The sequence below is a fragment of the Harpia harpyja genome, chromosome 7, assembly GCF_026419915.1.
Source record: "Harpia harpyja isolate bHarHar1 chromosome 7, bHarHar1 primary haplotype, whole genome shotgun sequence".
Classification (NCBI taxonomy): Eukaryota; Metazoa; Chordata; class Aves; order Accipitriformes; family Accipitridae; genus Harpia; species Harpia harpyja.
In genome coordinates, this window is record NC_068946.1 from 1488874 (window position 1) to 1505061 (window position 16188).

Here is a 16188-nt window from a genome sequence, read left to right on the forward strand (position 1 = left end):
CGGTCCCTTGTGCACGGCTTTCCACCCCTGTGGATTCGTTGCAGGGGGATGCTCGGATGGGAAGCCCCCGAGCCGGGCAGCGGTGTGCGGTCCGGCCGGGCGGCTTTCTGTGGGTCACTTTGAAATAATCCTAGGCCCCTGAGCGTGCGCTCGCTTTCTGCGGTGCTTTCGCAAGTACATGCACATGGTTCTTTCCTTGGTCTACATAAATATTTACACTGCAAAGTCGGAGGCTTTGCTCCGACTTGATCTTGGAAATCACACGGTTTTTATTAAGCCAGCATTCTTGACAAGAGTTACCGGGCAGCGATGGCGGGGCGCGGGCAGCGTGCAGGCGGCAGCAGCAAAGGCAAGAGGGCTCGCTCAACACACCCGCCCCTCGCACTGCAATTTTTGTGTTTCAGGAGTCCTTTCCCAGCACCCCTGGGGAAGAGGAAAGCATTTTCTCTCGCTAAATGCCGAGCTTAAGGCCAGCTGTGACAGAAAGGTAGAGCAACACGACCGAGCGGTGGAAAGCAGCGTGAGCACCCGTCAAAGCCGCGGGGGTGCTGGGGACCCGTAACGGGGTGTCCCCTGGAGCAGAGATGCTTTTCAGTGCCTTGGAGGCTGCACGGGGGTGGCACAGAAAGGAGGCACAGTGATATCCTCCCTATCCGGGTGAAATTAGATAGCTGAGTAATGAACTGCTTTATAGCTGCTGCGTCGGTCGGTACCTACGAAGAGCTCGGTTGCGGTGTACGGCAAAGCTAGAGCTGTAGCATGATGCTGCACAGGTCGGAGTAGGTGTGTTTGGGCAGGTAACCTCCGTCGCAAGGAACAGAGCGGAGACGTTGCAGTGCCTGGCTGCTGCTTTCTCAGGCTGAAGGTAGCAAGAGGTGGTGGGTTTTGCTCAGGAGGACCTGAGCCACGTTTCTTCACTCCTGTGACGTTCCAGGCACTTCAACCAAGATTTTGTTGCCCTGCGTGGTTCTGAGGAATTAGGTTAACTGATAAAAGCTGTGTTTCTCTTCAAGTTGGGATATCCTCTAATTTTGCTGGACAGGTAAGATTCAGTGCTGCTGAAACAGGAAAAAATTGCCACTAAATAAAAGGAATGGGCTAGGACTAAAGAGAACTGGAGACAGTGAGACTCTCCCGTCCATTCCTCTCCGCTCCAGAACTGCTCTGCCCTTAGAGGCAGGGGAATTCACTGCTGGTGAGCCGAGCCAGGGCTGCGGGGAGACTTGCAGCCGAGAGCTGGGTCAAGCACGGAGATGGGCTTTGGGAAGCTGCTGGCAGCCCCAGCGAGCAGCAATGCAGGCCAGAAAGCATTCTGGAGACAGAAAAAGGTGATTGCCATGAAGTTCCTAGCGACGGTCTGTAAACCCGCGGATCTAATTCTTTAAATGTTTTCCGATTCCCACAAACCCACAAAGGCTTCAATTAATCGGCAGCACTGCCTGAAGCGGGGCGCTCCAGAATTCCCCTGCGGAGGCTGGTGGCTGTTAACCCTGGGAGGGCAGGGCTGGGCGAGGAGCTCAGCTCTTGGGGGGTGGACTCAGGGTGATCGGTCCTTTTCCACCCTCTGGCTGAACTATTATTCCAAGCTTGGGATGGGAAGCCAAAGCCTGTTTTATTCCTGAAGACGTCAAAGAATGGGAAGACAGATAAAATCTTGTGCTACTTTCTTTTGATGGCTTTGCACCCTTGGCGGTAGTTTGCATCTTTGTGCTCAGTATTGCAGATGATTAAGCGAGGCGCAATGCAGGGAAAAATCAGCAAAAGTTTTCAGAAGTTACCTAGGCACCTTTAAAAGCAATCTCCTATGAAGGGTATTGCAGTTCCATGTAAAGAGCTGTTTAGATTGGCACTTGTGTTTTGTAGGATTGGAAGAAACCTTTTGCCTTTAAAAGCATTTTTCTGCCAGGGTGTTGGTACATTTTCCAGCACAAGCAGAGCCTGGCTCTACGCACAGCCCAACAGGGGATTCTTAAATCTCACCACCTTCCTGTGTCCTGCTCTGGGTCTCGCAGCAACTCTCAGCCCTTGCTGATGCTATGGGTAATCTGCAGCTCAGTTGTGCAAGATTCTTTTATTGCCTCTCTGCTGGTCAAATATAGCAAGTTGCTGATGATCTGAATACAGAAGGGAGGGAGAAAAAGAGCAGGCCTTTCTATTGAAAGTGAAACAGAACAAAAAGAGTCATTGGACGTCCTGAAATTACCTCTTTCTTTATCAGAACCACATGGGCGGGAGGCAGGAAGCTGACATCTTCAGGTCCTTCTCCGCTATTTCAGCAGAGGGATGAAATCCAGTCCAAGGCAAAGAACTTAATCTGAGCCAATTGCTTTTGTTGGCCTGCAGAGGAGAGAGATGGTCTGTATTAACACACAACATGTTTCTGGAAATTGTCTGAGGTTAGAATAAATCACTTTGGGATTACATGATGTATCCCTATTTGTATTAAGAGTACTCCAAATGAAGAAATCTCAACTATAGTGGCGATTTATATATAGTGAGCAGAAGGACTATGCCGTAAAGGTTTGTGTGGGCTCGAACTATGCACGCAGAGGGTAATCGTCCACATGGACTTGGTAGAGGTTTTCAATTTGCATGCATTGTACAGGCAACTCGCACGTTTTAGAAAATCTGACTTTTTCTTTGCCCAGTGGCATGTTTCTCAGCCGTTTCTTAGAATCGATGGTTTCATGTGATGCTGCAAAAGGGAACGTCATGCTCAGTTCTAGTTACAGCTGCTTACGGTTACTTTTAAAGTATTGGCTCGCTGCTTGCAGAGCTTTGGGGGCTGCCGGGGAGAGGTGCAGAGGGAGCGAATGCCAACGGTGTGACGTTGCTAACGGCCCCCGGGCTGAGCGAGCGGCACCGCTCGGCTCCCGGGAGGTTGCAGTGTAGCTGCAGGGGCTGAATTCAGCTCTTCCCATGTCGCGAGGGTCAGCTGGAGGGTGCAGAGCTCCGGTAGCTCAGTTATTAAATTGACTCCTGTGTTAGTCGGCTGCTTCGCAGACCTGCTTCCCATGTGTGACCAGTAGTAACAATGTCCTTTTCATGCCTTTTTATCTGTTTCCCGGGCCCGAGAGGGTGGGAATCTAGGAGCTAGCATCTTTCAGCAGCACTGCCCTCCCTTCAGACAGAGGGGAGGGGAGTAATGTCCCTCTTGCAGACGATGAAATATCATCTGTGGAAAATCTGTCTGAGCTTTAATTACAAAAATGTGTGTGATGTACAAGATGACACTGGGTTTGGCAACATTGTCACAGAAATGTTAAGCTAGGAAAAGCATCTGGGAATGGAAATATTTTTAGAGTGGTTCTGTAAACAGCAAAAAACCAAGCGGTAATTAAAACAAGGCCAGCAGTGAGGTCTGCTGGCTGTTACTCTGCGAGAAGCCAGCTAAGGAGACCCAGAATTAGAAGGCCCTAGCTTTGATGGAAAGACACCCAAACCAGTTTTAACACGTTTCATTTGTTTCGTCTTATTATTCCCAATTCTTAAATTGAATTAGGTCGTGTCTTAGCAAAACCGCGGTGCTGCACAAGCACCCCGCCAGTCGGCGCGCCGTGGGTGGCTCTGCGCGACGCCGCAGGACGCGATTGCTTTGCTCGTTACATCGCGCACGTGCCACCAGTGCTGTATAGCTTACGAGCACCGTATAGCCAGTGATGCCAGCCACTTCTTCCCCGCGCATAAGTCTCTTGGCAGAGAAGGACTTCTGGTTCCCATTACCCGTAGTGCTCTGGAACGTACCCGCGATGGCCGAGACAACGGCGTGTGCCGGCCCCTTCGTCATCGTGCGCAATCGCAGAATGGGGAGGCTCAGGTGGGGTTATTAGCCTTGAAGAGTACATTTGCTAGCAAATAAGGTATACTAAAAGAAACGTAAGAGGAAAGAAAATGCTCCGTAAGAGCCCTGCGGTCTCGCTGCTTCACCTTTTCCGTTCTCTGAGCGGTCCGCAGACAGCGTCGGTTAAGATCCGCGTAAGTGGTGCCGGTACTCGGTTGCGCTTAAACGCCTTGGCCGAGGAGGACTCGCTGGAACAGGCGCACGCGTCCTTTTAGTTGGCATCCGTACCCTACTTGAGCCGCTTGCGGTCGCCGAGCGTTGCCACATCCCACCCGTCGAGTGCCTGAAGTTTCCTCTGCCGCTCAGGAGCAGTTTTTGCCGTGACAAAGCTCCATCGCTCCACGGCTGCCGCGGGGTATGGCGTGGGTACCGTGCCTCAGCGCGCCGGTCGGGGCAACCCAGAGAGACGTGTTCATCTTCTTGTGTGTAGGAGTAACGCTTTTGGAAAGTCTGCTGTATCCAACCTTACAGGATTTCTGCCTGCTTAAATCTTATATGATAAAGACAATCCTGGACTTCAGATTTTCCAGTCTGAAAAGTGGTCTTTTAGAGGTATGTGAGGAGGGCGATTATTCAGACTGCAAATTCATACGAATAACTGCATACTGGGAGGTTATTTTAGACGTAAGACGCGTTGGCTTGTTACACATTGGCCCAGTACTCTTCCCGTATGAAGGAATGTTTTGGCAGGCATTAGCATTGTTTTACTTCTTTTTAAAAAAAGCACTCCAACAAGCACATTATTTATGGGTATTTTGGAATATATATGTTATTAAACACTTTAATATATCAGGATATTTTAAAACGACCACCCGTCTCTGCTAAAGCTTGAGTACTGTAACTCTGACCCATAACTTTTCAGGAACGTCGAGTATTTCTGTTGTTTCCTTCCAAATGGATTAAAGGAAACAATGTCAGCACAGCTAACATAAACTGATAGTTCTCGCTCCAGCCGTATGTTGTGTATGGCAATACTCTGACCCAATTAAGTCACTTTTATTCCCCCAAATGTTGTTTAGTTAGTTAGAGGCATACAAGGGGAGGTTAGTTTTGAAAAGTTTGAAATGAGAGCGCTCCTCAGCTGTGAGTCAAGGCGTATTTTTTTGTAGGGGAACTGTTTGCAGAAAAAATAAAAGTGAATATTTGGGTTTGCCTTTTATTTTCCTCCTGTGCCAAATATTTGCTTTTCACTAATATACAAGAGAGGCTTAATCAAATTACGTTCAGTACTCTGTCTATAGAAAATAGTCTTTTGAATACCTGGGTAAGGCACTGGCAGAGCCTTGCTATTGCAAGGTGTTGGTACCTGACCCAGCCTGCGCCCTGGGCACGGCTGTCTGACCGACCCACCTTCCCTTGGGACTCAGAGAGCTCCTTAAAAACGGAGACTTTTACTAGCATGTGCTTCCCAGGCTCGCCTGCTTAGCAAAACTCTCGAGGTTGTTGAGGGCACTGTGATTACCTGAAGCGTTAGCTTGTGGAGAGATGTTTTTCATTAGAGGTATTTTTAGCTTTTCTTGTAAGATTCCTCAGAGTCAGCACATTAGTTGATCCTGGAGTTTGAAAAATAGGTCAGAAATGTGTGAGAGCACAACTCATCGTACCGTTCTGCTTATGGAAAGCAGGTCTGGGTTTCCACCCCAGACAGTGGCTGGGTTTTAGCCATGTTGCACCCCCACAGCTTTGATGTGCAGCATGTTGGGTGTTTCGTGCACATTCGTGTCTCCTAAGAGGAAGAACAGACTTTAAGGGCCAATTTCTCAGTTCCTGTAAGGGACGCCTCTCTTAGGAGCAGTCTGTTTGAGATGCTCACCAATTAAGGAGGCTAACTCAGGAGACATGCAGTGGTCTAAGAGGAGACTTTCAGCACTTTGGAGGCATGGAGTTAGTTACCCCAAGATGGCTTATCTACCAGAGTCTGTGAATCCTGCTCCAGAAAGTCCCTCCCTGCTTTGTTTTCTAGCTCAGATTTCTCCTGGATACAACAAGGTCAGTAGTCCTGGATAGCTGCAGCCTAGTAAAAATAAGCAGGCAAACTCTGCCCGCTTGCTGGTTGCAAGGTGCACGCATCTCCGGTTAAACATAGTGCTTTTGTTGCTTATCCTGCAGAGGAGTCCCAGATTATAAGAACAGAGAGGGGGGAGGAGAAGGCTATTTTAAGGCTGATTAATGATAGCAAGCTTGTAAAGAGAAGATAGTCCACATGTTTGGTCAGAAGATCTGTTTTCTGCCGTAGCCTAGGCAAAACCTTCTGTTTTCTGACTGTTTGAAATCCTTTGGGCAGGAAAGCGCCTTGCGCAAGGCCACACAGAAACGCTGTGGCACGGCCAGGAACACCAGTCGGGAATCTCAATTCCCAGTCCCGCCTGCACTTAGGATGAAATCACAGTTCCCGCCAGCGTATCCCCGTGTGCTCCAGCTCAGCGACTGCTGGTTACAGCATCAGTTACTCGCAGCATGGACGAGGACAAGCGTCCTAACTTTCATGCAGAAATCTCCTAGTCGAAGCACTGAGCTGGGTGGGGGGTGTTAGACCCGATCGAAGTATGGACATGCGGGATGCATCTTAAAACATTGTTCCTTAAATGTTTCCAGAAGAACTGATGGTACCTGCTGGGCCTTGCCCTGTGTAACCGGTGTCTTTTGCATGGCACGGAGCTGGAAATTTAGTTTTCCGTATCGTTTTGTTATGGGGAAAACCTCAATACGTCTGTGTGCAACTCTCACTGAGCAGAAATTAAGCTGAACTAGCTGTGGCGTTGCACCCGCAGTGACTGGCTTTGAACAAAGTTATGAGAATTTCAGCTATAACGCAGCGCGAAAAGCCCACCTGTGGACACAGGCACCCTTCGGAGAGGGCTGATGCTTGTTAGGGAGCGTGCTGGCCGTCAGCTTCCCTCCCATGTAATACTGCAGAGGACCCAGCCCAGACCCCCGCATCCTGGTCTCGCCTCCCAGGAGAGCTGCTGGGAACTCTTATTGTAGAAAAGAGCGATTTTAAGCTGCTACCTGACACGGTTGAGCCTTAGAAAAGGGTGCCTGTCTCGAGGGGGTCTGCCCAAGGTCCCTCTCAGGCACAGCGGTGGGGGCCCCCTCTCGCACACTGCCTACAGAACAGAGGTTTGTAGCAACAGCTCGCATTTAGCGCGCCTCTCGCTTTAGCACAGGTTGAATATGCCCCAATTTTAAGTTCTCATCATTAGCAGTGCTCTGGCTAAGCGTGTGCAATTTGCCCTGGTCCTGTGCAAGAGACCCATCCAGGCACCGTTATTTTGTGAGGAACGTTCTGTCCCTTTGCCTCGTAGCGGTGAACACGTGCGCCCTGAACAACGGCGGCTGTGAACACAACTGCGTGCAGGTGACGCTGACACAGCACCAGTGCCAGTGCCGGCACAATTACCAGCTGCGGGAAGACGGCAAACGCTGCGTCTGTGAGTCCCCTTGAGCGTGCTCGGGAAGCTGGGGGGGCTGAGTTTTGCTTTGGCCTTTTTTTTTTCAGGGGCAGCTGGGAGTTGGGGGGAATAGGGAGCATGCACTTGCACGCTCAGCCATCAAATAGATCGGGCCGGGATGTCTCTCTCCAGTAAAAACTCTGCATGTTATGTTGTCATGGACATACTCTGCAGCTTATTCTGAAAGGCTAGGAAGAGCTGAAGGAGCGTAGCCAACAAAAATGAAATTGTATGAAGGCACGCACTTCTGAGAAAGTGAAGGAACAGCAGCGTGTTCCAGCGGGACGGGATCTTCTTCCCCCGCTTGCAGACGGCTTTCTGGCTGACCTGCTCCCGGCTGCAGGAGGGAGAGAAGCTGAAGGGGATATAGAGCAGAAGTTTAATCTTCTCCTTCTCAATTGGCATTCAAGAAGTAGAAGGAGGGAAGTCTTCAGCTGTGAAGTTGCTAAGGGAAAAGGAACAACTGGGATATTAGAAACGCAGCAGTCGGTAGGGTTTTGTAGCATCCGTCCAGATCCTGGAGGAGGTCAGAGATTGGCAAACGTCCTGATAGGAGCACTTGAAGCAAATTTGCCTAGCATTCGCTCTGTAATCTCTGTAGAGGGACGTGCCTGTGCTAAGCTTCTGCTGGAAAGGTTTTACTCAGGTTAGTGCCCGCCCTTTGTGGGATCTCATGCCATGTAAATCCTCCTGCCTGGCTGGAGCAGTAAACAGAGAGCAGTAGCAGAGATTTTTCTGTCTGGTGGAGAATGGTCTTTCTTTCACGGATTCCAAACTTTTTTTTTGCTAGGCATAACTAACTAACTGCTTGATGCTCTCTTCTCCCATAAGCGTGATGCCAGTAGGAGCTAGGATTAGCATGAAATTGAGCCTGCCTCTTCTGCTTTGACCTGCAGTGAGGAACCCCTGCACCGACAGGAACGGGGGCTGCATGCACCGGTGCCACAACCACCGTGGAACAGCTCGCTGCGAGTGCCACCCTGGCTACCGCCTGGCGCCTGACAATAAGGCCTGTGAAGGTAAGCTAAAAGTTAAGTAAGTTCGTTCCCTACGACAAAGCTTTCACGGAGAAAACCAACTGTGTCTCACGGGGTGTAGTGCTCCGTCATAGCAGCTATCAGCATTTGTGAATTTGATGATGTGATGCACAAGCCTTCCAGAGCAGTGGCATGAAGGTGCTCAGCTGATGTCTGTCCAAGAGCCCTGCTCGAGTTGTCGTCTGGAACAAAACTCGAGTTCCATGTGCTCCAATTTCCTAGGAAGCCATACAGTAATTCTGAACTCTTAGCTCCGTTTCTTTGTTGGTCTAGGCCCCAGTGAAGAATTCAGGGTGCGAGAAACGTGAAGATAGTAACAAACAACTGTCCCTTTGAAAGAAAGTTTATGGCTCAACCTGCTTTGCTTATTGATTGCTCATCTCTTGCAGACGTGAATGAATGTCTGACCGGACTAGCCATGTGCGCACACCGGTGTCTCAACACTCGGGGCTCCTTTAAGTGTACCTGTAACCCGGGCTACGAGCTGGGGGCAGACGGCAAGCAATGCTACCGTGAGTACTGCGGCCAGACCCCCACCTCGGGTGGGGACGGGAGGCGGGTTTGCTTCTGCGGGCAAGTGTTTGTGCACTCTCCTCTGGGAATTGGTGGGGCTGAGTTATAGCCATCTTTTTTTGACAAATTTCACAAGCAGGTCTGGGGCTGTTTACTCTCCCACCAAGATAAAAAACTTTGATCTTTAAAGTTACCATGAAGCTACTTTTGCTGGTTTAGGAGATTTATCTGGAGCCATTTGGCTCCAACCAGGCCAAGCTCTGCTCTTGGGGACTTTGTTGGATGAATTCAGTCAGCTGCAGATGTGTAACCGAAGAAGGAATTGAGCTAGTGAAGTGATTGCATCTGCTCCCATCAAGAAAAGAAAAAAACACTATTATGCAAGACTGAGCGAGGTTGTCCGTATGTCTTTGTTCAGCTAATACGCAGCAGCAGGGCTAGTCCAAAGCGGATTGATCGGCGTTTAGCACTAGCAGCCCCCTTGCAGATGAAAGCCACCAGGGCTGGCAGCTGGTGTTACTGGAAGCCGTGATGCTCTGCCTGTGCAGCTGCTGCAGCTCTCCCTGGGAAGTGGCCAAGGGTAGGAGGGTAAGGCTTTGAAGACCATAAATTGGTCTTGAAAAGCATCAAACTGAGAGCAACGTTAGGAACTAGACTGATGACATGCTATTTAAGAGCCTAAGCACATACACACCTTTCTTCCTAGGAACATGGCTTATCTCACACTGCATGTTCTGAAAAAAAAAAAAAAAATCCCATAGCTCAGTTTCACATGCAACTGCACATTTACCTTTAGCTGTTGGTGTTAAGATAGATAGCCAGCAAGGCTTACAGGGGATTGGATTAGGAAGCCAGATCTATGCCTAATAAATCTTAGCTACCTCCTCCTCACCTAGCACTGTGGCATGGTTTAACCCCAGGCAGCAACTAAGCACCACGCAGCTGCTCACTCACTGCCCCCCCACCCAGTGGGACGGGGAGAAAATCAGGAAAAAAGTAGTAAAACTTGCAGTTTGAGATAAGAACAGGTTAATAGAACAGAAAAGAAGAAACTAATAATGATGATGATAACACTAATAAAATGACAACAGCGATTGATAGTTTTTGATAGTTTTTGATAGTTTTTGATAGTTTTTGATAGTTTTTGATAGTTTTTGATAGTTTTTGATAGTTTTTGATAGTTTTTGATAGTTTTTGATAGTTTTTGATAGTTTTTGATAGTTTTTGATAGTTTTTGATAGTTTTTGATAGTTTTTGATAGTTTTTGATAGTTTTTGATAGTTTTTGATAGTTTTTGATAGTTTTTGATAGTTTTTGATAGTTTTTGATAGTTTTTGATAGTTTTTGATAGTTTTTGATAGTTTTTGATAGTTTTTGATAGTTTTTGATAGTTTTTGATAGTTTTTGATAGTTTTTGATAGTTTTTGATAGTTTTTGATAGTTTTTGATAGTTTTTGATAGTTTTTGATAGTTTTTGATAGTTTTTGATAGTTTTTGATAGTTTTTGATAGTTTTTGATAGTTTTTGATAGTTTTTGATAGTTTTTGATAGTTTTTGATAGTTTTTGATAGTTTTTGATAGTTTTTGATAGTTTTTGATAGTTTTTGATAGTTTTTGATAGTTTTTGATAGTTTTTGATAGTTTTTGATAGTTTTTGATAGTTTTTGATAGTTTTTGATAGTTTTTGATAGTTTTTGATAGTTTTTGATAGTTTTTGATAGTTTTTGATAGTTTTTGATAGTTTTTGATAGTTTTTGATAGTTTTTGTTTTACTAATAATTCAAAAGCCATCAAAAACCTATCAAAACCTAACAACAACTATCAAAACCTAACAACCAACTATCAAAACCTAACAACAACTATCAAAACCTAACAACCAACTATCAAAACCTAACAACAACTATCAAAACCTAACAACCAACTATCAAAACCTAACAACCAACTATCAAAACCTAACAACAACTATCAAAACCTAACAACCAACTATCAAAACCTAACAACAACTATCAAAACCTAACAACCAATCAAAAACTAACCTAATAAAATGACAACAGTAATAGTAAAAAGATTGGAATATACAAATGATGCACAGTGCAATTGCTCACCCCCTGCCAATCGACACCCAGTTAGTCCCCAAGCAGGGATCCCCCTGCCCCAGCTCCCCCCAGTTTCTATACTAGATGTGACATCCCATGGTATGGAATACCCCGTTGGCCAGTTTGGGTCAGGTGCCCTGGCTGTGTCCTGTGCCAACTTCTTGTGCCCCTCCAGCTTTCTTGCTGGCTGGGCATGAGAAGCTGAAAAATCCTTGACATTAGTCTAAACACTACTGAGCAACAGCTGAAGACATCAGTGTTATCAACATTCTTCGCATACTGAACTCAAAACATAGCACTGTACCAGCTACTTGGAAGACAATCAATCAACTCTCAACATTCTTCGCATACTGAACTCAAAACATAGCACTGTACCAGCTACTTGGAAGACAATCAATCAACTCTATCCCAGCTGAAACCAGGACAAAACCCCTGGTTATTCTTGCATTAATAAGAGGAAAGACAGAGGGACTATATTAATCTTGTGAAATCTGGAAGATGGTCTTCCATCATGGCTCAGCTTTTGGTGTTGACACACACTGATCCGCTGGGAAGCATCAAGCTCCTCTCTTCTTTCATCCTCCTTGGGTCCAAACACACTAAAAACTCAAAAATGTTCTTAAAGGCAGAAAATGGTTTTCCTGCGGTTCAGGGCTGAGTCAAAGCTCCGTGGTACAAGTTCCTTTTAGTTTAAGAAAGCTGAATTAATTAGACAAGTTTACATAAACTTTGCCAAGCTAAGATGATACATGGCTGCTCCTGACATTTGTGCCACCATTTTTGACATATCAGTAACTAACGCTTCTAGCTGTAGGCATCTGGATGTTTCCGTAGTTAGCTGTAGTCTGCTGCTCCCATTTCTAGCTGGCATCAGAACAGCTCCATACTCACAAAGACCAAGCCAAATTTTGGTCGGCAGCACATCCCGCAGCTTGTGTAGGAACGGGAACAGTTTTGTCTGCCGTCTGGTTCGTCTCAGAGGCTGTCCGGAGCCTGCTCCACAAGTCTGTCCCTAAGAGGCTACGTGGGGCGTTGCCTGGGATCCATCCATTTATTTTTATACATCACTTCCCAGCCCGGCAGCAGCCTCTGCGCAAAACTATTTCCATCCTTTCCCCACTGTGCATCACTGTTCTCCTCGGCATGGCTGCGCACGCAAAAATGCGCACGCAAGGAGCTTGGCTGGGACCTGTGGTGTGGGTGCCTGCCGGAGCCCGGCCAGTATGTACAGGGGTGCAGCGCACACTGCAGGAGCCTAACCCGTGTGCCTTTTCCAGGGATAGAAATGGAGATTGTGAATAGTTGTGAAGCCAACAACGGTGGCTGTTCCCATACGTGCCACCACACCAGCTCCGGCCCGGTCTGTACCTGTAATTTTGGTTATCGGCTTGAAGAGGACCAGAAGACGTGCACTGGTAAGGCAAGGGGAAAAGCACATACCTCGTTTTTACAAGCACACCTCAAGTAACAGTGGGGATCTCCGTACGTTAGCTACTCTCTGTATATGCACTACAAACAGGTTAACAAGGCTAGAAACAGATGCAAAACACCTCGAGCTCTGTAAATGCGATGAAGTTGAGGCATGCACCTCATACTGCATTACTCTGAGCCCCTTGCAGCAAATAACCTTGCAGCAGAAACCCACCGTGGTGCTCACTAGCCAGACATTTGCTGCACCAGCGTGTCAGGCTGTGGTTTTGTCCTGCGTTCACAGTGGGGCTGTGGCTCAGGCTCGCACAGCGAGGCTGGGTGGGTGTTTCCATCCTTCGGGCAGTCCAAAGCTGTGAGAAATCCTGGTGTCCTTCCTGCAGGTTAGTTGGAGGGGCTATGCATTGAGGCACTTACTTACACCTACAGACTTCTCTTTCTGTAAACCCAGCAAACAGGAGGTTGCTAGCAAAGAGTAACAGTGTTTAGTGATGCAAAACAGTACTTACATATCTCCATGCAGTGCAGAGTTGCAGTTCACTTTGCTCAGGAAATAATTCTTGAATTTGTTTCTTCTTTGTTCAGTACCACCTTCTTCCTGCAGTTTTCAAAGAGCACGTCTGTCCAGGACATCTGTTGGGAACAGATACACTCCTTAACAGGCTGCCACGGGCACCCACAGTTGCTTGGGCGGGGGGGGGGGGATTCCTCTGCCAGGAGAGCAATGCAAAACCCCCAGGAACTTTGCTTTCCCCCATGGCTCTGAGGAAGCAGCAGGAGCTGTCTCCATACATCTGTATGATGTAGGAGCATCGCAACACAGGAGCAAAAAAGCCAGGACCTGAACTGAAGTCTACTCTGAAAGAACATTATTCCTTTGCATACTACAAAGCCCAGTACACTTTCTATGGCCCAGCAGTGCTATCTGTTTTCCTACCAGACCCCTCCTCGGTCCAGCCTCCTCTGGTGGTAGGGGGATGCTTCACCAACCCCACTACTACCTGGGCACTGCAGTAATTCCACTTCACAGTGGGCAAATGGAGTCCCATCATAAATACAAGGGGCTTGAAATTTAAAGCCCCAGGAGCTCTGCTTTCTCCAGGTTATCTAGATCCATCCTTCAGAGACTTCACTCTGAGATAGCTTGAAGGAACTGATACCGAAAAGCTGGTCAAAGAAACTCTCTAAGACTCGATTTTGGAGTTTTAGAAAGCAGGCATTCTTTATTGCAGCGCTGGGTGCATGGGGGATCGCTCCACCTATAGTGCACACCATCAGGCCTAATTGTCCAGGTTAAGTACATGTTCTACATACATACTCACTAGATTTCCGAGAAATGTTATACATATTCATTAGTTTTCCGGGAAACTATTAGCGTATGCAAATGTCCTTTACGCAGGCGCATTGAAGGTCTCTGGTGGTCTTCAGGAGTCCTCTGGTGGTCTTCCATAGTCTTCCTCACTGGTCCGCTACTTGACCCTTCTCGGATGATTCTGTGCAGTGTGATCTTCTGCATGTTTGATACATCTTATCCTAAAGAATGCTCGTTAGTGCTTCTATTATCTATGCCTACATTTTGGCATAATTCATATGGATACTTCTAAGCTAAGTTACCTAAAAGGGCTAAAGTCCTTATCTTCTTCAGAAACTGCAAGGCCATCCAAAAGCAATTTCTCACACATTTTGCAACGTACAGAACCCCCATCCACCACTGATCAGCAAACGATCGGGCAAAGAAACAGCAAGGCCATTGTACTCAGAAAAACATCCTGCATCCATCCCTCCTTTTCTTTTGAGGACTTGTAGCTTACCTGTTACAGTCCTCAATATATATGTACTAAAACTCATTTCTGTATAATTTATAGTCCATCCGTTTCAAGGGTTCAAGTTAAATATTTTCCTGTTTCTACTTCATGTCTAATCTCGTTTCTTTTCCAGTCACTACATGTTTCAGCTGAACTCCAATAACACCAAAGAAAACATTTGAAAAATATACAAACAAATATCCCTAGAGTCATCAAGTAATTAATCCCACAAATAATTGTTTTAACCATCCTAAATTGGGAAGCCAAGAAGTCAATTTATTCCAAATTTCCCCAAATCCCCAAGATGTATCGTACATAGCCACTCTATGTATCTGTTGGCTTTGTTTCCAAATTTCATTCAGATCTGTAGCAATCTTTCCTGATTGATCTACATAAACACAACAGCTGGTATTTATGACCATACAAACCCCTCCCTGAGAGGCTAAAAGCATATCCAGTGCTGTTCTATTTTGAAGAACCATTTTCAATAAACTAGAAATTTCAAGTTGTAAAGCTCAAATGGCATCTACAGTGTAGTTTTCAATTTGCTCAATCACTGCCAAAATATTCACTAATGTCTTTTCTAACTCACCGACTCCTAACCAAGGTAGAAACCATCGGACGAAGCTATGAAATCCTGTAGGATGATCAGCAATAGCATTAGGTGCTCTCCTGAGCCGTCTCAAAAGTGTCCTTACCCATCCATTCTGGTTTCCCAAAATCCTGATTACTGTAATATTAGGGATTATTACTCCCAAAGCGCATGTTCCCGACCAGTTAGGAGGCAGGGCCTTTCGAGCCTTTTTCCCACATAGCCAGTACCATCCATTTCCCTTAGGAATGTTCTAATATCCAGGCAGTGAATTTCATCCTTGCATCTGTATAGCTCAACCACAATAAGGGTAGTGACCCATGGCATTGTTGTCAATTCTAAGGGTTTTGTCATTAGACATTTAACTTCAGAAACATTTGGATCACACACATCCCATACTTGGAGATCAGTTTTGTTTTCCTGGGTAAATTTCAGTCCTATTCACAAATTATTCCAGGATGTGTTGAAGGGGATCGGTATTCCCACTAAATTTGCACCCTTTTCTGTGTGCTCAGGGAGTTGGGAACAAGCCCAGCAATCTGACCGGTTAATGGTTTTCGTTATTGCTCCAATTAGTTTCAAGTGTAGGTTCATATCCCAAATACCCAGACTCCCTGTGAACATCAAACCGAAACAAAGAAAAACATATAACCACCACATTTTACCTTTAACTCTTAACTAATTTCAACCTCAGTAGCGTTTCTTGTTCCACTTTCCGTTGAGGAGCTGCCGCCTTAATTCTTGAATAATGTATCCAAGGGCCCTTTCCCTTCAATTTTACTGCCATGTATGTGGTTGATAAAATTTGATATGGTCCTTTCCACTTCTCCTGTAGTGGCTCCGATGTCCAAGATTTGAGGTAGACCCAATCTCCAGGTTGAAATGGGTGAGCCGGCAAATCAAGATTCAAAGATTTATTTGTCACCACATACTTATTTAGTTCTTGCAATACTCTTCCCAAGGTGATTAAATAATGAATTACATCACTTTCCCCTTGTATTCTCATTTCTCCTGGCAATCCAGGAGTCTGAGATGGTCTTCCATATAAGAGTTCATAAGGGCTCAAACGCTGTCTACCTCTGGGCTGTACTCTAATTCTCAATAAGGCCAAAGACAGAGTCTGTATCCAATCCATAGAAGTTTGACACAGTTTACTTATGTGTGTCTTAAGGGTATAGTTCATTCTTTCAACTTTTCCACTAGCTTGTGGCCTATATGGAGTATGTAAGTCCCAAGTTACATTCAATATTTTAGATAGCTCTGTAACTATCTTTGCCACAAAATGGGGACCTCTGTCTGATGACATTCCTATAGGTATTCCAAACCTGGGAATTATTTCTTTTAACAAAACCTTGACGACTTCTCAGGCTTTATTGGTACGGCAGGGAAAAGCTTCTGGCCATCCGGTATATGTATCTGCTAAA

General features: G+C 46.3%; 1 protein-coding gene across 5 annotated transcripts in view; it reads left to right on the forward strand.

Moving 5' to 3' along the window:
- Positions 1–16188, forward strand: part of MEGF6 (multiple EGF like domains 6) — a 117116-nt gene that overhangs the window by 70292 nt on the left and 30636 nt on the right. For 4 of the 5 annotated variants that reach the window (XM_052792309.1, XM_052792310.1, XM_052792311.1 and 1 more), the window contains 4 exons: positions 7147–7272; positions 8190–8312; positions 8720–8842; positions 12217–12354. In XM_052792309.1, coding sequence (XP_052648269.1) covers positions 7147–7272; positions 8190–8312; positions 8720–8842; positions 12217–12354 — 510 coding nt within the window. The remainder of the gene's footprint in view (positions 1–7146; positions 7273–8189; positions 8313–8719; positions 8843–12216; positions 12355–16188) is intronic. The other variant, XM_052792313.1, reaches the window with a different exon arrangement.